Raw genomic sequence first — 27,149 nt, 5'->3', positions numbered from 1 at the left:
TATTAAAAAATAATATTTCATTAAGGGAGATGTATATTATATGCGATACTATGTATAAATACGATTAATACTTAATATTGATTGTAAAATCATACTAATAAGATTTCTGTAATTTAAATAAATGTTTTGTTTTATTTGAAAGCTTTCGAATTATCTCTTTATTTTATCTCATATGAATATAATATAAATACAATGACATTTTTCTTGTTTGTACTTCATATAATTATTTCGGCATGAATTGATTATTATAAATACTTTTGATATAGAATAAAAATAACAAATTTAAATTTTTATATAAAATTTGCGTATCATATAGGACTTTATGTTTAACCTCTATTTTATTAAATGTTGATTTCTCAATTCCAACATTTGAAACAAATTCGGATTAACTGTTTATGTAATTTTTATTAGATTTACAAACACATAACAAAATATTATATTTTTAATAGTCAATTTATCATTATCGAATATAAATAAATAAATTAATATAATTGCATTTTTAGATACATACTTGATTTCAATAAATATTTTTTATCATTCTGATCGACAATAATGTGTAATTGAATGATATGATAAAATTGATCAAAATTAAATTAAAAAATTCCGATGTTTTTTTGATATGATGAATAATAAAAAATCATGCATACATACATATATGGAATGTATTTATAAGCATTATGAACATTTTCATATTTACTCATTTAAATTCATTTTTTATTTCGGACTTGTAGTTGTTTTCCGAAGTTCACTTTATAAGACTTTATCTACGTTTTAAGATATTTTTTAAAACAAGATGTATGTATCGTTTGAAGATTTTATTATATTAATAATTGAAAAATATTTTTAAACAAAAAATGTTTTTGCATAACCGACTATAACTTATGATGGTTTTTCTATGGTGTTAAAAGTTTGTATTATTTTATTAAATAATTTGCTGTGTATTCTGTATCACGTGCAGAATGATTTTTAAATGCCTGATTATTGCTATATATTTTCAAATTGACAAATCTGCAGTCAAAATAACATAAATAAATATTTGCGCTGTTTTAAAATTTTGCACTGTCTTTATGTGAATTAAAAATTTGTTTATATGTATATATATTTTATGTAATAATTATTCCTCGTATGGAAATTTTCAATAGTTTATTAGAATGAAATTCAATTCACTTCTATTTTATTGATCTGCAGGTACAAAACACATATATATGTTATTTTATTAGGAATTCACCCCGTCTTTCAAGACAGTAATCTCACGACATTTTCTCTCAAAGTTTCCGGGACTTCTAGTTAGAGATAAAATTTATGATAGGTACAATTATTCAATCGATATCTCAATACCTTCAATTACGTTCTCACCCTAGAAATTTTCTACCCTTCAGATATAATTTTGCTTCTTCGATACTAATTCGAAGCTAAAATAGTTAAGAAAATAACGACAAAATGTTAGGAAAAGTATGTCTTTTGCTGAATTGTTTGTTAATAATAATAGCCTTCAAATTTTAATAATGATTTATAAATATAATTTTTTATGTGAAATTAAATGGAAAAATTTATGTATTTATTGAATTTAAACTGAAATACAAGAAAATACTTCTACTTTAGAAAAACAAAATCATAAATAATATTAACTATCCAGAAAAACTGCTTGCCTAGTTTTGTTTAATTTATTTGAGTGTAATTATTTTTGTATTGTCCATTTGAGAACGTTTATTTTAAAACCTTATTTAACACTGGCAATCTACACATTATTTTAAGTGTGAACTGATTTGTCGTGAATTAAATTTGATACGCAAAACATTATTTTTATTATTAATCAATATTACTGCAAAATTGTTATTTGAGTTGTATTGATATACTTGCTCAGAAACCAGCATTAGCAAAATTATTTTGAATAATAACTGAAATCATCAAGCCAGTTGCGTAACTATTATAATTTTTTGCATTATACCTGAATATTATTTTACTTTTCTTGAAAAATATATTTTATGGTTTAATATATATATATATATATATATATTAGATTTATAAATTATAAATTTTTCTTAAAGTCCAAAGTGAGACTAAAACCATAATACAAGTTCAAGTTAATAATAAATCGTTTCAACACATTCCAAACAAAGGGTTTTGATTCATTTTAGAATACATTTATTGGTTATTATATAATTAATACATAATATATAAGTTATACATTTTGATGGTCCATTTATCTTATTTTACATTTCGATTTTTACGAAAAATAAAACTTTATGTATCGTTTATTCTCTTCGTTTAACCATAACTCAATTGTGAAATAATTTTATCTGTAAATTAATATTTTTCTTGTTTTTTGTACGTTTTGTATAATCTGTTAAAATATGAATTAGTGAAAGTTGTTTTGCTCATTTGTAATATAATACATTAAAAATTGCTTTGGCCAGTAGTGAAATAGCGTGCAATTGAGTGCGTTGAAAAATCTCGAGCTTATTGAAAAAAACTAAATAAAATAAAAATTTAGTACTGCGATAGGGCCCCATATAAAGAAATATCCACGGGCGCCGGAGGGTCTAGTTACGCCACTGCATCAAGGCAATAATTATTAAAATTTATTCTGCTTTTATTGATTTCTGAACATAACCTGAAATTTCTATAATATATTTTTTAAATAAATAAGACATATTTTCATTTAGTTTATTTTTAAATTAACGAGTCTTATATATTACTGTTATTTACAAGTTCATTTATTATTAATTTACTTCACATCCTGCATTTTCAGGATAGTCGCAAACAAGAGTTGTAGGACTGAAATGCAAACCAGCTGGGCAGTTTTGTTTGATTTGTTTGCCTCCAATGCATTGGTAAAAGCTTCCGCAATCTGTGGGATTTGGGTATAATTTACCTTCTTCTGTGCAGGCTGAAAGTTATTTTATTTAGTTATTAATAATGTCTAATAATATATAATAACACATAATTTATAGAAAAGAATGAAATTATCTTACCACCGGGTTGTGTTGGCTTAGAAGTAGTTGGTTTAGAGGTAGTTTCTGGTGGGTTGGTCTGTGGTGGCTTAGTTCCTGGTTCTGTTGGGACTGGAGCAGATGTTGTTCCTGGGGGTTTGGCACATTCTACATTTTCTGGAAAATCGCACCATTTCATAAAATCATTCCACAAGTAATTTCCGTCGCATTTCTTGTGCACAGCGTAGCCTTTAGCGCATAAGTAATATTTGGAACAATCTTGATAGTCGGGAAGAAGCACATTGTCTAATCCTGAGCATACAGAAGGTGGTGGTGGATGAGGGTTGAATCTGCTGCCACAATCTACATTGTAGGGAAAGTCGCACCATTTGTTTTCATCCTTCCATAAATAGTCTTTCTCGCATTGTTTTAAAATACCAGCGCCGTTGGCGCATTGGTAGTATCGGCTACAGTTTTCCGGATCAGCTACGTAAACGCCATTGGGCTGGTTCTTGCATAAAGCATTGACGTATGCCAGGCAAAGCCAAAGAACTAATAAAACAGCACCTGTAACAAATCATTTATAATGTACTAAAATAATTTTATTCAAAAAGCACAGTATTTAAATCCCATGGTTATATCTCACAATAATTGATGATATCCATATATCTTAAATAACTTACTTTTCATGATAAAACCTATTTCTTGCCACTGACTATAATGACAAATTACAAAATCATTGGCAGTATATAGCTTTTATATGATGTCTGCTTCTGAATTACTTATCTGTTTGCTCATAGCACGATTAAACTCCAGATATAAATCAGTCATTTAATCAAAATCTTCAAAGCACATGCGGAGTAATTATCTTTCAATTTAGAATTTATCACGGATTTGTAATTAGTCGTCACATGTAAAAAATAATTTTATCAGATGAATGATAAATAAAAATATATTAGCAAATTCGGGTAATTTAATAATCGATTCTGATCATAGTCCTATAATTTGATACCATAACTTATTACAAATCATATAGCCTATTGCATTTTTTGCACAAGATTTTTTATTAACTTATATTGGCTCTTGATTACATTTATCGAATTTTATGCCAAATTTAATTATATCTTCGCCCATTACACTATATGCCCAAGACATGTTTTCTGAGCTGTGATATATTCCAATTTCTCCACAGCGGCTTACAGAAATTGCACCTACCCCAACGTTTAACTTTTTAGTTAATGCATCTATGGAACATTTTGTAGCTTCTTGAGTGCTAATGCGATCATCAGATGATTGTTGCATAGCCAGTATTATACGATGGGCCAAGCAAAACTTTATTATGGATTCACCATGACCTGTTGCAGATACAGCTCCAACATTATCATCGGCATAAGTACCTGAACCGATTTGTGCTGTATCACCCACTCTTCCTCGTAATTTGCCAATTAAGCCTCCTGTAGACGTTGCTGCAACAACATGGCCAAATTTATCCAATGCAACTGCTCCAACTGTGCCACAATTGTCTTTGTCAATTTCAGATTTAATTTTTTTGTATTTTTCTAATTTGTTTCTTGCATTTTCCGTAACTAAGCTGCCATCTGGTAAAAGTTCAAAACCTTCAAGTTCGGCAAATTTTGAAGCCCCTTCGCCAATCAATAATACATGAGAAGATTTTTCCATAACTTTTCTGGCTATTGAAATAGGGTTGGCAAAATTTTTAATACAACCCACTGCTCCAGCTTCTAACATTTCACCATGCATTATACTGGCGTCCATTTCTACATTTCCTTCAATGGAAAGTACAGAACCGTAACCAGCATTAAATTTTTCGTTATCTTCCATGAATTGAACCGCAGCTTCAGTTGCATCAATGGCATTTCCACCATTCTTTAAGACATTTATAGCTGCTCGAACGGCACTTTTGACACCTGTTAAAATATCAGGAACACTATCCTTATTAATTTTACCGGCACCACCATGAACCAGAATCAGCGGCCGGGTGCTTTCAGAGGCGGCAGGTTTACGACTACAATGACAAAGGTTGGACGTTGCTGGTAAGGATTGCATTGCCTTGATTCCCGTTCTGAATTGACAATTCATGATTTTTTGAACGATTGTGTATTGTTTATTTTATTTATTGCGTTTCGATAATATTTATAATATTATCAGCACGGAATGATTTCTTACTTACTTTCTTATAGCTAATGAATCTACCCATATGAGGTTGCAATGTTTCTATTCTGGTAATCGATAAGCTCTTTTATATAATAAAGAAATTGGACAAAATGATATATCTAAGTTATTTTGGTTCAATTGACGGATGATGAATTATTGCGACCAACAGTCAACTTTTTGTATGGCCAGCGTCGGTCCAAAAAACTGGCACCAGAGTTTTCTTTTGGAAGGTTTGTATAATCGACAGGAAAATTTAAAATTAGTGTTGACGAAATGCTATCAAATATACTTTTAATGATGTTTTATTGAAACATTCTAAGCAAAAATGTGTAAAATGGTAAACGTTGATATCACTGCCGGCTGAACGGAAAGGAATTTTGGCACCGGGCTCAACGTGTTAAATAAAATTCCTTCTGTGAAAAATGTAAAAGTAAATCGATACTATTTTAATGTAAAAATTATAACAAGAAGAATATTGCATAGAATAAATATAATGTTGCATAGAATATATTATAATATTTATAATATTTCACTTTGTGAGAAACCATTCATATACTTATATTTTATTTACATATTAATTAAGTTTATTTATTTTTAATCATGTCTGCTATATCTAAATATATCAAAGCTATTATTTTTTTCTATAAAATTTTTAATTTTCAATAACAGAGTATGATCAATAACATACTATTAATTAATTATGTGAGGATTAAAATATTAAACGATTACTACTGAATTTCATAGGGTATACATGAATCATGTCGAAACAAACAATTAATTTTAAAAATCAATAAATTTTCAGGTTTAATTATTGATAATTTGTATGTGTTAATGGTTATTGAATACTTATCATTTGTTTTGAAAAGTTTACAACCTCGATGAAATTTGATTTAATGTCATAACTAATTGATAACATTTTTCTTTCTAACGATTGACTTGTCACAAATTAATATCTATTATTAAATCTGATGTGATTTTTTAAATCAATGGAATATATTTAAGAATATATTTACGAGTTTAATTACAGTATATTGATGTTATGGCATGAATAGATGTTATTACATTATAAACAAACTCAAAATATGTTTAATTATAATAATAATATATTACATGGTTTATTTATTGTTTTTCTTGATAATATTGAAGTGTGCAGTGACTCCGTTAATATTATTCTGTTATATTTTTTTAATAACATATTTTATTTCAAGAAATATAATTAACAAACATAATACGAACGCAATGCAAAATTTGATAATATTGTTAATATAAAGATTCGTAAACGAGCTGAAAGTGTAAGAAAAATATGCTCTTCAGATCTCGAGCACTCTTAAGATGACGAACTTATGCACTTCCAGAAACGCCAAAAAAACTGAACTAGCGACGCATGACATTGTGCCTTAAGGCAAGTTACCTAAACTTTCCATGCTGAAAATTACATTTTATAAAGAGCTTTAAAATTTTTTGAAAAATGAAAAAAAGTGAATTTATATTTTGAATGTTTTTGAAAACTATAAACTTTTATTTTTTAAATTTATTAGAATTGAATTTTATTTGAATATAACAATTCCTATTGATAACGAGACGTGCTGATTAGTTATTGTCCAAGGCAGGTCCAACTTTCGAAAATACGGGCCGAAATGCCAAAAATGATAATTCAGATTTGAGAAACGGAACGTCCAATATCATTAAAATGTATGTACTATAGACAAAATGAAGAACTGCTTAAATTTGTGGGAGGCAATTCTAGCGGTTTCGGTGATCATATAAAAAATTTCGAGATTTGAAAAAATCATTTGGCGGTCAAAAGTGATTATTAGATACATGTATATTATCAGATATTTTAATAATAAGTATAAATTTTGTTTACATATCTATGGGTTCTGTAACATTGTTTATTCGTTATACTAGTGCGACGCGACGCTTACGCGCTTCTATATTTTGACCTTACGCAAGCCAAAGCAGCGTGATCTCAAATTTTTCAAAAAAGTCAAATTTTTTCAAAGTTTTCAAAATATTTTAATTTTTTTTTTTAATTGTCGCTACGGGAAGTTCCAGCAATTTGCCTTAAGGCGCGATGCTAAGCACTATTTATAGTATGTAATGCGTAATGAATTTTAAATGAATATAAAATGAATTTTTATATAAAAACTATTTAAGTAAAAATCCAGAAATGGGACGGCATTTTTGTCAGTGCCCCAGGGCGCTCAATTTCTAAATTCGGCGCTGCCTGCACCACAATAGTTATTCATAAAGTCTGTAATTCACACATATAGTCCAGTCATTTGGTGCAAAAAAAGGCTGTTGCCGGTACAGTACTTCGGGAATTCTGAAAATTGGTAATTTTATAGATTTCGAGGTGCTCTTTACGAAAATCAACTTTGCCACCTCAAATTTGAACGGCAAGTTGCCGCCATATTAGAAAAATAGCGTCAAAAAACAGTTTTTTTTAAATATCTCCTTTCTGGCTGACTCTGCGATAAAAGTATCTATGTACGAATTAAACTAGAGAAAATTTCCTACAATTTCTTATAAAACCTTTTTTTTTGTAAAATTGATAGTTTGAGAGTACGGCCGCCTCAAAGTCTTTGCTGCTCTCGCCGTAGTATCAAATCTGTCCATATATGACAGCACTTCGAACTTGACCACATTCTCTCTAATAATTAATATTTATATATTAAATTAAGCGAATAAAATCTAGAAATAAAATAATTCAAATATTTTTTAACACTTCAATGGCAAAGTAGCTATAAGTATACTTATAGCTTGAGTAGCACCTTTATAGCTTCAAGTAGCTTGAAGCGTTAAAAAATCAGCAAAAAAACAGAAAAATATTTGAATTATTTTATTTCTAGATCTTATTCGCTTAATTTAACATTGAAAATATTAATTATTAGAGAGAATGTGGTCAAGTTCGAAGTGCTGTCATATATGGACAGATATGATACTACGGCGAGAGCAGCGAAGACTTCGAGGCGGCCGTACTCTCAAACTATCAATTTTACAAAAAAAAACGGTTTTCTAAGGAATTGTAGGAAATTTTCTGTAGTTTAATTCGTACATATATACTTTCATCGTAGAATGAGCCAGAAAGAAGATATTTTAAAAAAGCTGTTTTTTGACGCCATTTTTTCAATATGGCGGCAACTTGCCGTTCAAATTTGAGGTGGCAAAGTTGATTTTCGTAAAGAGCACCTCGAAATCTATAAGATTACCAATTTTCAGAATTCCCGGAGTACTGTACCGGCAAAACGACCAAATGACTGGACTAATATGGGAAAGTTTATACAACTCGTCTGGAGGCATAATGCTACTTACACATACCTCCGATTGCTGTTTATTTTTTAAATGAAAATATTTTTTTGTTTTAAACGTTTGCGGTTTATGTGGTTTCCTGTTTGAAATAGTTTCGTCAGTCATTCAAATTCACATTGGTAGATGTCTCGATGTTTTATTTCACAGCTGACTCTGACTTTTCTGAAACAAAACAAAGCCATGCGCTTTGCGTCTTGTTTATTTCTCCCCACTCTGTACATGTCAATGGTTAAATGTTGTGTTGCGATTGCGTCGCATATGCGAGCAATTTCTACTAAAAAGTGATAACAGCAAATAATAAATAATATTCTAATCGCTAATATGCCATTTATTTCCAAAGACTGGAGATCACCAGGCGAGGAATGGGTTAAAACTGATGAAGGCTGGGAGAAGAAACGCGTCCTGGAATGTATGGGACAGCTGACACAAAGCCAGAGGTACTGGACGGAATGATATTCTTACATACAAATCGATATGGCTAAATTCATAATACGATACATTCCATTTAATAAAAACTTTTGAAACTTCCACTATCATCCAGCAATTAAATAAAATACTTATTAAATATCCCTTTGACATTTGTTTCTTTTCTGCAGATGGTCATCATTGAATAATTGTAGCTCAAATATTGCGTTTCAGCAATCTGAACAATGGTAAGTATTAAATTTAATATTACGAAATTTATTTATAAAATACCTAGTTAATTTGTTATGATTATGGAAATAACTTTTAATTTTCTCATCAATTTCTAATTATGTACAATAAAGTTCAATGAACTGTACTCCATTGTGTTACAAGTCTTTGTGTTATGACTTAAATATAAATGTTACGAAATTTTGTTTTAAAAATATTGATTGATGAATTTGTTTTGGTTAACATTAATGCAATCACATTTTATAACAATGATATCAAAATTTTTCTACTAATCTTTACAAGAATTTAACAATGTTTTCAATTGGAAGGATGCCAATTATGATTTATTCTAATTTGAGTCATTTAATTTTTTTTTTAATTTATAGGCAAAATAGTATTGAAAATAATGAGCTTGTTAGTGATAGTACAAGTAATAATGTACCACCCCACTGCCACATAACAATCAAGTGCACTCGAGAGGTAATTTCTTAATAAATTATAATAATTATTCTGTAAAAAGAAGTATAAATATATATATATATATATATATATATATAATAAATGAAACTAGAATCAAATTAAAATATAAGTGAAATAAGCGCCTAATAGGTTCAGCAGTATATATATAATATACTATTTTTCGTATTACAATACGAAAAATAGTATTTAATATATATATATATATATATATATATATATATATATATATATATTAAACTATAACATAGATTTCTCCAACCCAACAATTTTACATTTTGGAGAAAACGTAATTGAAAGAAGATTTTATGCAATTGCATAACGATAGAGTTATAAACAATCTTTTTGACATTCCTGAACCAAACAAACTTGTGGTTTCCAAATTTCTTAAAAAATGACGCCATCGCTTCTTTAATTTCTTGTAAAATTTGAACATATGTTATTAAGAACTGCTATTATCCTTCGAATAGTCAATACATAGTTTCGACAACTGATTAAAAGTTATTCATGGTTATTTATGTATATTGTTATTTGTAATGTTAAAACAAAAAAGAACTAGCTGTACGTGGAATTCTGTCTTAAGGCAATTAAGGCATCGTGCCTTGAGCCAAATTGCTGGAACTTCCCGTACCGTAACGAAATGTTCGAGGAATACTGAATGTTTTCAAATAGATTATTATTAATATTGTAACATTGTCTAATATTTATAAGAATTATATAAACTGAATTGCAGAGTTGAAATTATTTGTAAAGTATATTAGAACTATAGTCAGAATTAAAAATAAAATCTGAAATATTTTCGATATACAAAAAACTAAAAAAAAAAGTTGAAAAAAAAATCAATTTTGTTAAAACAAGCAGGAAGTTCTTTGAATCATTCAAATCGGACGCTTAGTTCCCTCAAAAACTACAATTTTTTGCACATTTAGCTCTGTATCTCCGAAACCGCTGGACCTGCCTTTGCCATAAACTAATCACCACTTCTGCCTGTCATTACAAATTGAATGTTTTTTGGATCATTCAAATCGGATGCTCCGTTCTCTCAAAAACTTAATTTTTATTTTTTGCACTCTTTGCTCTTTATCTCCGTAACTGCCTTTGCCAAAAACTAATCAGCACATCTCCTTATCGATAGGAATCGAATGTTTTTTGAACCATTCAAATCGGTTGATCCGTGCGCCCGAAAACGTGGACGAAAAATTGTATCCATACATACATACACACACACACACATCCATTTTTTTAAGTATGCCAAAATGTTCAGAAACCTTCAAAACGTCGAGAAATGTAAAAATTTTCGATTTCGATTTTTGGACGATTACAATAACTTACCCTACGGGAAGTTAATAAATATTATACCACTGTGCAATTGCAATTTTCAATAAAATTTCTTACATATTATTTATTTTTGTAAATAAGACATAAAAGTCTTGATTAACAAAAATAAATTATAACAAAAAATAATATTATTTATTTAGTTGTAATTTTTATAGTTATATTGATTGCCACTGAATGAAGGCTAAGATGCTAGCCGAAACGTAAGGATTTTAAATATATTTCTAAAAACGTTCATACTATTTTTTATTGATGTAACGCCCGATGTAAACTCAAATAAAATATATTATATCAACATCAAATTCGCCCCTAGGGTTCTCAGCGACTGCATGCCTTTTTTTTCTAGCATCATTTCTTTTTTTTATTTTATTAAAATTAGTATTTATTTTTTATTTCAAGATTGCTGGATTCAATGGTCTCGGGGAGGCTGTGAGAAGGTTAGACTTCGTAAGCGCAGTGCGAGATGTTAGACGTTTTCATTACATTTGCGCATTGCTAAGGCTGCTAGTTACCAATAGAGGACTGACGGGGCTACCCGGAGGAGCACAGAGATTGTTACTAACTATGTTAGAGGAAGTTGCTACACAAGGTAGATCATTTAAAGACTATTTAAATTATTATACAATATCAGATGTGTATTTATGTATATTTCAATAGGGCATAGTTTTAAATCAGTTGAATATGGAATTTTTTACCATTAGTATAATTATGTCATAATTCATCGAGTTCCACTCTTGTTCTAGTGAGTTCCAGTCAACAAAATCTCCATGTATTACGTGGATTACTTTTGCAATTACGCTCACTAGCTGAACAAGAAAGAGGATCTTGCTGGGGCAGACCCCTAGGATCTAAAACATTATGGGTTGAACATCTTAACACTATCCAACGAATTTTGGATATAGGAAATCAAATTCAAATACGTGAAGTGGGTTTCATTCTCATTATATATTAATATTTTTATTTATATTCATTTTATAATTAATATTATAGCCTGGTCCAGAAATAAATCCTAAGCTACACAACATGCCCGAAGAATGTGTTAGAGAAATTTTATTAAGAATTTCTGATCATCGAGATCTAGAGGTAAATTAATTACTTAAATATCATCAAGTTTTTTTATCATGCACTTCAAAAGTATTTATTCTCAAATATGTTTTTATATTTTCATTTATATCTTGATTAAAGGTAAAATTTGTCTAACAATGTCTAAGAGAAATTCGATTTGATAATAAAACATTATTTGTTGTTATATTTTTCATGGCAAATACCTAAAAATATGCTGTAATTTTCATATAAAAGGTCTGACTATTTTTATATAATAAACGCAATTAACTAATATTATTTGAAACAATGTTGATTCCAATTTTATAATGATCAGGCTAGTTCTGCTGCTTGGGGTGTTATGGCAGCTCTGTGTGGAGAACAAAGGATTTGGCGTGAATTAACAAATTACCATTTCACTTCCCAGCAAATAGATTTTATGGCAGAAAAAAAGAAAATTGTACAAGACAAAAATACTGATTGGCAGAGACTCTACCATGCATTGAGGAGGTTAGTTTCAATATAGTTTATATTATGTCATTATATATTATATATATATATATATATATATATATATATATATATTTAATTCTTCTATGCGTCAAAAATTACCGAAGAAGTCTAGAAGTGAATTTAGGGTCTGTGAAAGTCAACCGTATAACATGTCTAGATGAGAAGAGTTTTTTTTTTAAAAACCTTTTCATTTATTTTATTTTAATTTAATAGTTTTTAAAATTCGTGCTTTGAAAATTGTATAGTAAGTGGTCCATTTTATTTTCCATGTTTTTTGTTTTTTTTTTTCAAGTTATTTGTATGCATTGAAGATGGGTCACATCAGGACAATACAGGAAACATTTGACAATGAAACATTTTACTTTAATAAAATAGTTTTAATTAATAGATGGAAGCCCAAGAACAACTTTATTATATATATATATATATATATATATATATATATATATATATATTGATAGTTTTGTCGATGTTGATACATATTTGTAATATTTTTGCAGCCCAACCGTCGAATTAAAAAAAAGATTAAATAACAAAATTATTTATTCCATTAAAAGTTTCGACACTTGATGTGTGTCATCATTCAGTAATCTAAAAAAAAACATATAACCTAAATACACAGTTGATGATAAATATAAATATATAAAAGGAGGAAATTATACATACCAAACCAGGAAAAACAACAGAAAGCATTAATTATGACTTACTAACTGTATTGAATTACTTTTCATGAAATTAATGATTACTTTGTAACTGTCATGTAAGAGATGAGAGGAATTACGTTTGTTCACACAAGAAGTATTAAGGGATATATCCCTTAATACCCCACTTATATCCCTTAATACTTCTTGTGTAAACAAACGTAATTCCTCTCATCTCTTACATGACAGTTACAAAGTAATTATTAATTTCATGAAAAGTAATTCAATACAGTTTTAGAATCTTTTGTTCGTTATATTTCTTCTCTGTTTCTCTTTCCCCTTTCGTTTCTCGCAACTCTCACCCACTCTTCTATTACACGTGCGTGTCTACACTGCGTTGTACTTTTAACCTTGAACAGTGCCCACAATGCAATGCTATCAATAACATCAATATAGGAGGGCAATATGTGCTCCTCCTATTTCTCGTTTGTTAATATAATAGTATTTTATTATTTTACACAAATTTAGTGTTCAATCAATTATACATCATAATTAATGTTTTCTGTTGTTTTTCCTGGTTTGGTATGTATAATTTCCTCCTTTTATATATTTATATTTATCATCAACTGTGTATTTATGTTATATGTTTTTTTTTAAATTACTGAATGATGTCACACATCAAGTGTCGAAACGTTTAATGGAATAAATAATTTTGTTATTTAATCTTTTTTTTAATTCGACGGTTGGGCTGAAAAAATATTACAAATATATATATATATATATATATATATATATATATATATATATATATATCTTGATAGTTTTTTCGACGTTGAAACATATTTCAAAGTAACTAGCAGCCCATTCGTCGAAATAAAAAAGGTTTTCACCTTTTTTATTTCGACGAATGGGCTGCTAGTTACTTTGAAATATATATATATATATATATATATATATATATATTTCGCTCTATGCAGAACGTTCGGCCTTCGCGAGGATATGCAATATGCGGAAACGCTATCGTTGTGCCGGCATTGCCGCTGCCTTTTCTGGCCGTCCGCGGGTCATCCCTGCATAGCGGACCAGAGCCCCGAGTTCCGCGCCCGCATAGAAGAAGCTGGAGGCCCGCTCACGCCTCACCCTGTTCCGCCAGCTGCGTTCCTTAAATTTTTCTCGTTGTGAAACAATACTCGTTAGATGTTTTCACTTATCAAGGACTGTAATTCTATAACTGACTACTCGAGGTCACATGAAAAAAATTGAATGGGTGGAGATATAAACAAAAATAACATTTGATCTTTTAAGGGTATATACTTGTATGGGCTTCAAATGAACCTATTTTACTAAATCGCGGCTGTTTTATAATTTACTTCAAGATTCAGCTCAACAGCATTGATGTTTTTAGAAGAAATAAAATTACTGCGCTGCTATATTTGAATAGATATCAGATATCAAGATCAAGCAATATTGCTTAGTCTAATCAAATCATTGGTAAAAGACTCGTTTTAGATTGAAAACTGAAGCCGTTAATGTAAGACTTATGTTTGTATTGAAATTGTTATCGATAATTTAGAAAGTAATATGCAATAAAAAAATACTCAATTTTATATTATGTGTAATGATGTGCAAATTAATTGAAATGATTACATTAAGAAATTTAAGTACGAAAACTCAATTAATTTCTACATTTTTATTATCGCACATAATTAAAATATATATTTTATAAATTTTTACCAAAATTTGAGTCCGAACAGAGGTTGTGTTATTCGGTATCATAAAGTCCCATTTTTGCCAAATATTATAACTCGATATCATATGATCATTGAGTTACAAGTTTAAACTGCCTGATTCACAATATGATCAAAATCATCACGATTAGAAAAGCATATAGAACTTGATCCAATCAAATAAACATATTTGAGGAATTTAAATTTGATTTTAAACTTATTTTAATTTTGAAGTTTATGATATTTTTGCTTAAATTTATATTTGTGATTGAACAAATTTACACAAATATTACGAGATTGTTAATTACATTTTTGGCAACTAATAGATTTTTATTATAATCTAATAATAGAATATTATAATTATATTATCCTCAAGTTTATTTCTAATTCTGGACAACACGATCTAGAAAAATGCTGAAAATATATATTTATTTTTTTAATAAAGTGTTTTATATCGGCGACTATAGAAATATAAATAACTACATCAGATGATATATAAAAATATGAATAAATAGTTATTATAGAGTGGCGCTATATATTTATAGTGGATAGTTAGTATAGCTATATTTATAAGCTAGTTGTTGTACATTAGAAAAGCTTGTGTAATGTGTCAATGTACTAATATTTCATTCGAAATTGTTAATTGTTATATAAGAAAATTGTACTACATTTCACAACGTTTTTATTTCTTAGCACCAAAATAGAATATCTTGGCTTAGAGAAAGGTGGAATTTTTCCATTTTGTTTTTAATTTAAAAATCTAATCTCACAAGCATTTCTAAACTGTTAATTCGTTGAGAAATGTTTTGCTGTGCGAAGACCTTACCCTTTTCAAATTATTTTAAAGTGGTGTGATTTAACATGCCCATAACATTTTAATATTATTTGCTTTATATTATCTCACACTGAGGAACTTTTAATGAAAGTAGCTAACTTTATGAACAGAACATTGATTGCAGAGTTTTTTTGGCTAATTTATTATTGACAAATATTATTGATAGCATTTTCCATATTATAATTCTATTTTAATTTTGAAGTTAAAGTGAGGTTTGAGTCGCTTTCCAATACTATTTAAATTATTATTGTGATACATCGCTGCCGTACCGCAAGTGGCCGATTTTTATATAGTTAATATCGCAAAAGTGATGCTTAATTCATGTGATCAGCATCTCGCTTTCTTCATAACTATTAAGAAGTAAACAATTAAAAAAATAATATTTTTAAGTTTACATACTTACATGCCGACTGTGAGTGAAAATGCGACTTTTACATCGTTCATGTTTATTTATATATTACTAATTGTAGGTTTGAACATAGGTACATGGACATAAAACTTTAAGTGGAATATTATTATTTAGTTATATCAGCGCATTAAAAATCAAATTATACAAAATACTAAGATAATTAAAATTTTGTATATTCTCATGTTATTATTTAACTAAAACGAAAGTCTAACAATAGTAGTTAGAAGCATATATGTAAAAAAAAAAATAGTTTTTTCCGTTCCGTTAGTATATAGTTTATGAAAAGTTATATACATTTCTGTGCATATATTCTCCATTCAGTTCCTTCAAATTATTCAAAAATAAACTGTGATTTCATATGGTACTTTTAAATACATAGTTATTAAGTTATGATTAAGAAAAACTTCAATCTCATGCGTACCAAATAGGAGTAAATATTATAAAAAAAGTCATAATGTATTTTTTGACTATTTGTATTATCGTACAATACTAGTTTTCATTGAATAAGCCTTCGACTTTATGAAAACAATTTAAGTGTGCAGCATGTTGTGTTATTATTATAAATATCAAATTAAATAGATTTAAGTAAAATGCAGCATAAATTAAATTTTCTATTAATATATCAAAAGTAATTCTCATTACTTTGATCTTATTACATTGTTTTTTTTTATTTAATTAGTGGTGAAGGACTTTAATTAGAAATATTATTTATATTGCTTTTATATTATTGATGTGACTATATATTTTAAAAAGTAATAAATCATGTTATATTATATTTTTGATTACAACATAGTATTATAAATTTCTGAATAAAATCTGATTTAAATAATTGTCCTATTTGAATGTTTCATTTTTCTATTTTGAATTATGAGTGATAGGAAAAGTTCATTTTTTTAAATTAATCTTATATTAAAATATACTTAAAAATCTAATTGATGTTTATACTAGGCAAATAAAATTAATCGTGAGTATGTTAGTGGATATTCGAAATCACTAAATTACTTCATCAGATTTGCCTAGTTTCAGTATCTGTTCACCAATGATTTAAAAATGACTAAAAACAATATATTTTATTGCGGAAATAGTTGTACTTATTTTTCTAGTTAATTTTATTTATGGTTCGTATAATTTAATTATTATAAAAAAGAATTTTTAGTGATAAATATATAAAATATGAAAAATTTAACTTTTTTTTTAAAAGCATTTCACCCAAAAAATATTCTATTGTTCAAAAATATATCTTTATTACAAGATAATTAAATAAAATAACAAATACCTATTATCATGAAACGGTATAACTATATTTCATTTTCTCCTATGTTGCAAATTTTTATATGCCTCTATTGCTGCATTTCGCTCTTCTTCAAGCATTTTTTGCACAGGCGCCGAAAGTTTTTTACGTTTCACGGTATTGGAAGATTTAAACTTTATATCCGCTTGTGTTGAATTTTTGTTAGCATTAATCTGAAAATTATATTTTATAATCATGTTCTTAAATTTATGATAAACTTGCATGTAAGCATATTTACCTTGTTTATATTTTTTGGGAACTTTGTCAAAGTTGGTGGAGCATCAGCAACTTCTCCAAATTTCACTTCATCCTTAAAACTATTGAAATCAAGAAAATCTTTATCCTATAAAAATATAAATACAGACACTAGTTTTCAACAAATAAATTACAAAATCTATTGTAAATAAAAAAGTAACCTGTTGTTTTTTCAATTTCTTTGCTTTCAGCTTTTCTCTCCTTTTTTGTGATTTTGTTAGTTTTGGTATATTATCCTCTTCATTTGCTTTTTTACCTTTTTTTACTTTTTTTGACTTCTTTAATAATTCATCTATTTCATCTTTAGGTTTTTTCTCCAATCCTAATACCTGCAGTATTGACATATAATGTTTATAAATATAGAATAATATATCAAATAAAATTAGAATTATTACCTCTCCACTTTTATCTCTTATAATATCAACTTTATATTTCTGTTCAAATTTATGTGCGTTTAGATATTCATGAACCATTGAATTTACACGGCTTAGAAACCTTTTATTGCTTTCACCCAATTTTCTTTTAAATTCTGGTACTACTTTCTCAGGCTTGCCCAGAGGCTTTTTAATAATAGACTTAGTTTCTTTTTCTATAAAAGAAAAAATAAAGCATTGGAGATATATTAAACCAAGCCCTGAATACATTTTGAAAATAAATATTTATAATAAAAACCTTTTTTGATGTTGAGTTTCTTATTTTTGAGATTACTAGCTTTGAATTTCTCTTTCAATTCGATTATGCGAGCTAGACTTTTAGGAATAGCTTGGTCATCAGGATCCTGAGGAGGCGCATTCACTTTATTTTCAAGACTAGAAACAAAGTAATAAAAATCAAAATTTTCATATATGTAAAATATATATTATATATATATATATATATATATATATATATAAATTAATGAGATTAATATAGTAAATAAAATTATGTATTATATCATGCCTTTTCTCCTTCTTTGCATTTTGTTCTAAAATATCTCTAACTCCTCTGTGCTTTCTTCCTGGTATCTTACGACCCATGATTAATAAATCAAAAATATTATTGATAAAGAATATAAGAAAATGAGTTTTACTTCAAAATTATTTAAGTAAAAATAAACTTTAATTTGAATTAGGTGTATTTTAAGGTTATAAACAAGGATATACAAACGCACGAGGTGAGTATGGAAATGTCAAAGTGACAGAACAGTTTCTGTTTCACTTATTCGCCGCTTGAAGCGCTGCGAACATATGGAGAGACATTTTTATTGCCTTGTTAGCTCACTATTTACATTTTGGAAGAATTGTCAAAAAATCGAACCTCTAAATGTTAATTGCAAGCATATTGTTTTAATTTCATAAATATTTGTTTGGATAGAAAATGGTTTTCTAATTCCTTACGTATGATTACTAATGCTTTTCAGATAACTTACAAGTATCATTGACATTTTGACCTTTATTAAAATATTGTTCAAAAATTGGTAAGTTATGCTACATATTAATGCTTTTATTTTATTTAGTTACATAAATTTTAGCAATAAATTGTCAAGCAAAATTGTTCGAATAGTATATAATTAATAAATCATAATCTTTTTTATTATCGAATTTTTTTTTACGCGTTTTTATTTATGTATGTGCAGTCAGTACAAATTCAAGATATTTTACGACATTTTGAACATATTTATTAAAAACAAATTTCAGATGGAATAATGAGTAGTCAGCACCAATACTTAAATGCTGATTTCGAACAAAATAAATTTGGCGAAATAGATCATGTTGGTAAGCATTATTTGTTTTTTTATTTATTAAGCGAAAAGTTACGCTTTGTCACAATTTGTTTTTAACTGTTATATTTCATGTATAACTTTTAATATTGACAGTCTTTTTTAATATTTAATTTGATAAGTTTATGGAAATACAGGAATACCCCGTTTAACGCGGAATTACGTTCCATCAAAGTAGAGCGCAATGCGAAATAGCGCTAAACGAGACTATCTATACATGAAAACATTAGGATTAGGAAAAGACGCCTAGGAAATTGATTCGGTATTATATTTAAAAAGTATGTTTTTTCACTAAAAATAAAATCTAACATTTTTTGGTTAAAGCCTAAATTAATACCACATTATTTTTTCTTGCAAAAATAAAAACAAAATATAAAGAACAACTCGAATATTTTTCAAAAAACTAACTTCTTAGTTAGTCATATTTAGTTAGTCTTCTGCGTTTTCAGTGTTCTGCCTTTTTGTGACAAAAGCATCTATTGTCATTTGCCTTTTTTGCATTGTACTGTTAAAAGTTCTTCATAAATGAATAAAGCACCTATAACACCACACCTTTCTTTGGAGCTCTTGTCAAAATTTTGTTCAACTTTAATGAATTGATTCATTATTTCAGTTTTGATAGACAAACTCCTTTTTACAAACGCCATCGAAAGTTCTTTTTGCTCTTCCTCTGAATCATTGCCGTCAATATTTTTTGTTTTCTTCTTGTTCAGTTCATTCCTTGAGCTCATCATTAGAAAGACTGCGCTGCTTCTTGAATTATTTCTTTGACATCTTCCTAATTTATCCCTTGAAAACCTGGGTTGAAATAAAAGAGTGCTAAACCATACAGCATTAAATGGGGTATTACTGAACACTGAAAATATAAAATTTCAATATAAGCTTATTTTGATCTGGACATTTTATTCATATTAAATTAAGTGGATAACAAAGGCTGTATAATTTTTCTGATGCTTTTTGGATTATTTCAGAACTTCTTGGCCAAAATCTTAGCAACCTATGTTGTTCAGATAATTATTCCGATGTAATTTTAGTTGTAGAAGGTGAAAAAATACCATCTCACAAGGTGCGATTGTTATTATTAATTTCTTTTTATTGCTCCATTATATTAAATGTTAAAACTGTCTTTAAAGGTCATTTTAGCAAGCCGCAGTGAGTTTTTTAGGGCACTTCTGTTTGGTGGTTTAAAGGAATCTAGTCAGGTAATGAAAAATTATTTATAGGAGAAACCTCTTTTTCTTCATGTATTTTTCTTTTTATAGGAAGAAATTGTTCTCAAAGAAGTTCCAATAAAAGCTTTTCGGGAATTGCTTAAATATATTTACACAGGTATGGTTTTTTACTACTTTTTATGTTAGATTCTATTTATTTAAATATTATTTTGCTGTTTAAGGTCACTTATTTCTTCAAACATTGAATCATGGAACCATATTAGATATTCTGGGACTAGCACATGAGTTTGGTTTTATTGAACTTGAAATATCAATATCAGATTATCTTCAGAAAATTCTTAACATTAGAAATGTTTGTTTTGTTCTAGATGCTTCTAGGTCAGTTATTACTTTAAAGTAATCAATCCATAAGTTTAAGTTTCATAGGAATATGATTATTATTATTAATTTAATTATTTCAGATTATATGGCTTATCTCGTTTGACTGAAATTTGCCAAACATTTATGGATAGACATGCCAAATATATTTTGGAAGATGATTCAATTATGCAGTTATCTTCAGTTAGTTTTTTTGTTGTTGAATGTTGACTTTTTTCATAAAATATATGATTTTTTTTTTATTCTAGGAATCATTACATGAAGTTTTGTTAAGAAATTCCTTTTATGCTCCTGAAATTGATATATTTCGTATGGTTATGAGGTGGTGTGCTAATAATCCGGAAAAGAATGCTGAGGTATCTTGTGTTAACTACAAATAAAAATGTCAAATATATTTTAATCAATAAAAATGGTTTATTGTAATCAGCTTTACCATTTAGCTATATAGCAATGCATTTACAATAACTTTATTTTTAATTATAGGAACTTATCAGTTGTGTAAGATTATCACTAATAAAACTTAAGGATTTATTAACTCTCGTACGGCCAATAGGAATTGTGAAACCAGAAAAGTTACTAGACGCCATTGAAGAAAAAGTAAATGTTCCTGATGTTTCTTTACCCCACAGGGGAATGTTAGGTATGGACAAGTCTGGATTATAATTCAAATAAATAAGATCAACAACATTGTATTGTGTGACTTAGTATATTTTATTATTACTTTTATGAATTCTAGTTTTAGATGAAAATGTTTCCACTACAACTTTGCATGCAAAAGTTCTGCAAGGAGAGATGAGGTCTGCCTTGTTAGATGGTGATACTCGAACCTATGACATGGAAATGGGTATTGAGTTTAATCTATTTTTATATTTTTGTTATTATGTTTTGTAGTTAATTTAGTTATTTATTGAGCTAAATGAATTCAATAATTCACTTTATTTGTAATGTTATTTTGAGATGCAGGTTATACTAGACATGCTATAACTGATGCAGAGGATCAGTTCATAGTTGTAAAACTTGGTTGTAGATATATAGTAAACCACATTAAAATGCTCCTTTGGGATAGAGACACTCGGTAATTAATGATTTATAGTAAACATATTTGATTAGCCCCCTAAAATGGTTTACTCTTATAGAGCTTATTCATACTATATTGAAGTATCACTAGATCAAGAATCTTGGGAGAAAGTTATTGATTATAGGCGCTATTTGTGCAGATCTTGGCAATATTTGTATTTTCCATCCAGGGCAGTTCAATATATCAAAATTGTTGGAACAAATAATACAGTTAATAAGGTATTTTGCAATTATTTATTTTTATATATATATTGAATCACAAATCAATGAAAATTTATTCATTAATACAAATATTTCTGAAAATTTTTAAAAATGTATTGTTCTAATGGTAAATTATGTGGTATGAGTATTCATAAGTAAACGATTTCACAATTTATGTAGAAAATACTCTACAATTTTTGATGGATTTGAAACCAAATTCTGTGTGTCATATAAAGATATCAAAATTTTTGTTTGTTAGGTGTTTCATCTTGTGTCATTTGAGATAATGCACAGCTCTTCCGTTCCCGAGTTACAAAATGATTTAGTTGTTCCCATAAAAAATATTGCTACATCCGAGTTTAGTGCTACAGTTGTTGAAGGTGTCAGGTGAGGTCTCTTTTCCTTTAATAATATGGAATATTATAATGAAATTATTTTAACATACAATGGTAACCCAAGATACGAGTTTAAATCGTTTTGTAACCACGCTTGTAACTCGAATTTTTTCCATATAAAAATATTGAAATGCCTTTATCTTTTTTAAGAACTGTGGTTTTTGTTAAGTTTTTTTTAATATTAAAATTTAATTTAGTGTTTATTAAATTATTGTTTTTTCCTGTCACATATGATATTGCAGAAATGAGTTAGACATGTTTTGTTGTACAACTCCCATGCCCATGCTATTGCTACTTTTTTAGGGTGATTTTTATTCACCAAACTTTAGAGTTCAGAAAACTGCTTATAAATTATTGTAAGGCTTTCTTCTGGAGTTATACTTTTTATCAACTTCTTAACTTTTTATCAACTTAAACACAGTACATATCTATGATGACCATCCTCATCTCTAATGCAAGAGACATGGTCTTTTTGTTTGGGCCTATGTTTATAAAAGTACATAATATTTTGAAAATGTATGAAAACCAAAAAGCGCGAACTCAATATATAATTATTAATGTATAGTAAAAATTTTGAACTTAAATATAAATGTAAATCGTTACTTCACAATTAATATTAATATTGTAATAATTAACTATATATTAATTTATTATCAAAAAATAGCCAAATCGTGTGTTGGGTCACTCATAAGTAATGGTACCACTATATTATCAATTGTAATTTTGAAGTGGTTACATAAAAATTTTCATTCGTGTTGTGATATTTATTTTACTAACAATCCATGTGTTACAAAATTGCATATCTAGTTTTTTCTCATTTTTAAATTTTTCACACAAATCTAGCAAACATTTTCTAGATATGTTATACATATATATATATATATATATATATATATATATATGTATAACATATACTTAATCATATATATATATATATATATTTGGTATGATTCTGAATTTGATGTTGAGATGTATTAGTAGTAATCGGGCATAACATCAATAAAAAACATGAATTTCTTTAAAAATTTATTTTAAATCCATACGTTTCGGCTATTGAATTGAATTGGAGTGAAAAGAAAAATTTACTCTTTTTATTTTTTATTTTCACTCCAATTCAATTGCTTTAGTTTTTAATTTTATCTTTAGTTCCCACTGAATGAAGGCTAGGATTATAGCCGAAACGTATGGATTGAAAATGAATTTTTGAAAGATATTATATATATATATATATATATATATATATATATATATAAATCCATAAAGCATTCTTTATTGCTATTCAGTGACAATTCTGACCAAATATTAATTGAAATACATTCTTGACAGTCGTAATCGAGATGCTTTGCTCAATGGTGACACCAGCCACTATGATTGGGATTCCGGTTATACATGTCATCAGCTTGGTTCAGGCGCAATATTGGTACAACTCGGTCAACCTTACATTATTGGTTCAATTAGGCTTTTACTGTGGGATTGCGATGATCGTAGCTATAGCTATTATGTTGAAACATCTGTCAACTACGTCGACTGGGAGATTGTCGCCGACAAACGTAAAGAACCCTGCAGGTATTTATAGTTTTTAACATATAAACATTTTCAAGATAGAAGTTGACAATCTTTCATATAGAAATTAAAGTTACAATGCCAAATGTATTTCTTAAATATGTATCGTCTACATAACTGGTTTTTAGTATACCACCAAATTAATGCAATGTAAATCTTAATAATTAGCAGAAAACGCAAAATGTTTCATCTGATATTCAATCGCGAGAGTTACGAATCATTTCTAAAAAATTAAAACACATTCGATCGAAATTAGTTCGTACCGACTAGGTTTTTTTTTGTAAAAATCTGGCGGGCCATTTGTTTGTAATGGTTTAATTTTTTTTTTTTTTATTATTTTGATGAAACTTTGAATGGTGACGTAGGTCATGATCTTGGCAAACATCCTTATATATATTAGACCTATGAAAAGTACGCATCAAAATTTTCTTGTCATAATTTTATAAGTTGCTTAATCTGAATTCTTATTAATCAAATCGATCATTATTTACTCTTAAGGCAAAGCTTTTACTTTAAGGCAAAGCTTTTACTTTAAGGCAAAATAGATGTAAAATCAATATTAAAATAATTAGAATTGTTAGAATAATCCATTCTTCTGCTTTTATTCATATATATAAGAGAACTTACTATTGCAGATCTTGGCAACTGCTAACATTCAATCCACATCCTGTTGTTTATATAAGGATTTTGGGGACACATAATACTGCTAATGAGGTGAATCAAGTTTTTGTTATTCAAATTTTGCTAATTAGATATTATATGAATAATTATCTTGAAGGTATTTCACTGTGTCCACCTAGAATGCCCCGCACAAAATTTGCTTACATCTGCATATGTTTTTAATGACCGTAGTGGTGACGAACAACAATCCTCTCGGCCACCATTAGCAGAAACTGCACAAGAAGCAGAAGAAGCTGCAGCAAATAATAATAATGATTCTGTTGATTTAGTATATGAATAAAAATATGATTGTAGTATTCTATAGATCTTATAAGAATTTGACAAAAAAAGCTTCAGAATGAACTTATGAATTTAAATGATTTGCATTTCAATATATCATATAGCGTTTATTCATCAGATATTATTGACAAGTTAATAAGTGGAAGATTATTAGTTAGATACTGAAATTTCTAGACATTTCAGAAACAAAGAAAAAAAAATATTTAAAAAAAAATTAAGTGCAGCACGTTGCATTATAGGCAGATTTAAAATTTTATTCTAATAAATAGAACGTGTGTTTGTTAATAATAATACATCACATTGCCACAGGTGCTATTGAATATTCTTGTAAATAGATATTTTTCTGTATTATTTTGCTTAAGAAACCAAAAGATGTACATATATATATTTTTTCCTAAATGATTTATTAATAAAACATTATAAATAATATAATATAAAATATTAAATATTAAAACCAGAAATGTAGTTTTTAACTCATCAAGGAAGTTAATTATTTATTACAACAATGAGTTAAACTGAATTTATGTTAAACAATGGCGAATCAATTGTATTTCAATTTTGGCATTTTTTTTTAAGATTTTAGCCTTTTTTTTTTCAAATAGTTTAAACATTTATTTGAAAAAATAAATCTTTTTATATTTTAAAAATTTTGAAAATATTTTTTTTTTTTTAAATTTTGAATAACAAATTTTTTTCTGAAATTTTTTGGGACGTGGTGTTTTCTCAAAATTTTCTCGAGCTATTGTGTCCACTGTATTTCAAATGGAGTAAAATGTCTTTAAAAAAAACTTTGATAATAATAGTCCATAGTTTTGACTTCACATCATTTCCAAATTGAGATATTGTATTGAAATTGAAATATATGTTGTAGGTGGCTAAATGCTCAAGTAAGCGAGGCCAATAAAATAAAATAAAAAAAAAAATACCGTCATGACTTGAATGAATGAATAATATGAATTTGTTGTTATTACTGCGAATTTAAATATTTTAAATTTTTCTATCATATAGATTTTTGCATGTAAGTAATCCATGTCGAGAGGGATGTTAGGAATATTTTGTATGTTTTATTTATATTATAATATTTTTATTTCTTTTGTGAAATTTTAACAAAATAAATTTATGTGCCTATTGAAGTTTACAAATTTTGATTTATTAATTATATATATATATATATATATATATATATATATATATATGTAATTGATAAAAACAATCCATATAATAAAAATAGAAAGAAAACTATGCTAAACTAAATTGCTGCTAAAATGTTGATACTAAAAACTATGTTACCAGTCTATATAAATATATGTTCTATGATCTATGGCTAATTTCTGTTGTAAATATTTTTAAAATAAATCAACAGTCATTGCTGTCTGGAAGTTGGTTGAACAAGTGTCTTTGTAATAATAATAAATTTACAAGTCATAAATGTAAATAGATTTAAAGTTAAAGTGTGTTTTGTGTGATAATATGATTTAGGTAAGTACAAAATAATGTTTTATATTTTAATTTTAAGGCAAAGTGGCTCATGTTTATGAATTCATAAATATTTTGGCAAACTGTTGCGCATAATTCTAAACAAATATTTGTTTCAACACATTATGATATTGATTCAGGCCCAAAACAATGATTAATTGAATGAACATGAATTTCATTAAACGTCAAAATTGAGTTATATTGTTTAAGGTTAAACGTCAAACGTCAAAATTGACAGTTGTTTTCAGGTTAAAAATGTCTGTTGTGACGGGTTTATTTACAAATGTGTTTTCAAATGTTGGTAAAAAAAATCCGTGCATAGAAATATTTCAAAAGTGGAAAATACTTTTTTTCATTGTTCAAACAAAAGGTGTATTTTTTATACAAGGAACGTGTATTAATTGTCGTGTTAATAATATTTATTAAAAGCGCAGTTGTTATCAATAATTCAATATTTACATCATAAAAATGGGTCAAAATACATAAATGCTCTTTGTAAGTAATGTTTTATTATTAATTAGATCTAAAATTTCATGAATTAGTTTACAAAAAATTATTTGTTTGTCTAATGTTAATGAAATAATTAGGAAA

At 27.6% G+C, this 27,149-nt stretch overlaps 4 protein-coding genes and 1 pseudogene across 7 annotated transcripts in view; 3 read left to right on the top strand and 2 right to left on the bottom strand.

Annotated features, from left to right (window-relative positions):
- Positions 1–515, top strand: part of LOC113384797 — a 4,860-nt pseudogene extending 4,345 nt beyond the window's left edge.
- LOC113364163 (coiled-coil domain-containing protein 137-like) overlaps positions 1–18,726 on the bottom strand; it is a 24,679-nt gene extending 5,953 nt beyond the window's left edge. The window contains exons 1-6 of the mRNA XM_026606645.1: positions 18,517–18,726; positions 18,250–18,386; positions 17,973–18,166; positions 17,739–17,906; positions 17,561–17,665; positions 17,308–17,495 (exon numbers count right to left, since the gene is read on the bottom strand). Of these exons, the coding sequence (XP_026462430.1) occupies positions 17,337–17,495; positions 17,561–17,665; positions 17,739–17,906; positions 17,973–18,166; positions 18,250–18,386; positions 18,517–18,593 (840 nt within the window). The 5' untranslated portion in view covers positions 18,594–18,726 and the 3' untranslated portion in view covers positions 17,308–17,336. The remainder of the gene's footprint in view (positions 1–17,307; positions 17,496–17,560; positions 17,666–17,738; positions 17,907–17,972; positions 18,167–18,249; positions 18,387–18,516) is intronic.
- Positions 4,005–5,033, bottom strand: LOC113384789 (isoaspartyl peptidase/L-asparaginase-like). Its single transcript, XM_026622548.1, has one exon. It carries the CDS (start codon positions 5,031–5,033, stop codon positions 4,005–4,007), a length of 1,029 nt encoding a protein of 342 aa, XP_026478333.1.
- LOC113364160 (F-box only protein 25-like) lies at positions 8,623–14,580 on the top strand. 3 transcript variants are annotated; one of them, XM_026606641.1, is made up of 8 exons: positions 8,623–8,857; positions 9,017–9,073; positions 9,440–9,533; positions 11,265–11,454; positions 11,609–11,790; positions 11,856–11,948; positions 12,244–12,416; positions 14,038–14,580. In XM_026606641.1, the coding sequence occupies exons 1-8, from the start codon at positions 8,742–8,744 to the stop codon at positions 14,240–14,242; spliced, it is 1,110 nt and encodes a 369-aa protein (XP_026462426.1). In that variant the 5' UTR covers positions 8,623–8,741; the 3' UTR covers positions 14,243–14,580. The 3 variants fall into 3 exon arrangements, with proteins under 3 accessions (XP_026462426.1, XP_026462428.1, XP_026462427.1); XM_026606643.1 differs by lacking the exon at positions 9,017–9,073 and having other exon boundaries at positions 9,449–9,533; XM_026606642.1 differs by lacking the exon at positions 9,017–9,073.
- A 154-nt stretch (positions 18,727–18,880) lies between the features above and the next one.
- LOC113375840 (BTB/POZ domain-containing protein 9) lies at positions 18,881–25,446 on the top strand. Of its 2 annotated transcripts, none has more exons than XM_026615795.1 (16): positions 18,881–19,033; positions 19,254–19,331; positions 20,308–20,402; positions 20,470–20,538; positions 20,599–20,665; positions 20,730–20,886; positions 20,970–21,069; positions 21,135–21,242; positions 21,370–21,526; positions 21,623–21,730; positions 21,850–21,961; positions 22,023–22,182; positions 22,424–22,551; positions 23,886–24,125; positions 24,758–24,836; positions 24,901–25,446. In XM_026615795.1, exons 2-16 carry the CDS (start codon positions 19,262–19,264, stop codon positions 25,081–25,083), a joined length of 1,833 nt encoding a protein of 610 aa, XP_026471580.1. In that variant the 5' UTR covers positions 18,881–19,033; positions 19,254–19,261; the 3' UTR covers positions 25,084–25,446. The 2 variants fall into 2 exon arrangements, with proteins under 2 accessions (XP_026471580.1, XP_026471576.1); XM_026615791.1 differs by having other exon boundaries at positions 21,844–21,961.
- The last annotated feature ends 1,703 nt before the right edge of the window (positions 25,447–27,149 follow it).

The sequence above is a fragment of the Ctenocephalides felis genome, unplaced genomic scaffold (genome assembly GCF_003426905.1).
Source record: "Ctenocephalides felis isolate EL2017-DRISC unplaced genomic scaffold, ASM342690v1 CF-g0.4_SCAFFOLD_00845, whole genome shotgun sequence".
In the NCBI taxonomy this organism is placed as follows: domain Eukaryota; kingdom Metazoa; phylum Arthropoda; class Insecta; order Siphonaptera; family Pulicidae; genus Ctenocephalides; species Ctenocephalides felis.
Note: the sequence above shows the minus strand (reverse complement) of the source record. Positions and strands in the feature narration are given on the sequence as shown.

Excerpts from the sequence above, each read along its gene's own strand:
- LOC113375840 (XM_026615791.1), top strand. The coding sequence starts at position 19,262 with ATGAGTAGTCAGCACCAATACTTAAATGCTGATTTCGAACAAAATAAA. Across the intron at positions 20,403-20,469 it reads AAAAAATACCATCTCACAAG|GTCATTTTAGCAAGCCGCAG; the intron begins GTGCGATTGTTA and ends CTGTCTTTAAAG. Across the intron at positions 20,539-20,598 it reads GTTTAAAGGAATCTAGTCAG|GAAGAAATTGTTCTCAAAGA; the intron begins GTAATGAAAAAT and ends TTCTTTTTATAG.
- LOC113384789 (XM_026622548.1), bottom strand. The coding sequence starts at position 5,033 with ATGAATTGTCAATTCAGAACGGGAATCAAGGCAATGCAATCCTTACCA.
- LOC113364160 (XM_026606641.1), top strand. The coding sequence starts at position 8,742 with ATGCCATTTATTTCCAAAGACTGGAGATCACCAGGCGAGGAATGGGTT. Across the intron at positions 9,074-9,439 it reads TTTCAGCAATCTGAACAATG|GCAAAATAGTATTGAAAATA; the intron begins GTAAGTATTAAA and ends TTTAATTTATAG. Across the intron at positions 11,791-11,855 it reads ATCAAATTCAAATACGTGAA|CCTGGTCCAGAAATAAATCC; the intron begins GTGGGTTTCATT and ends TTAATATTATAG.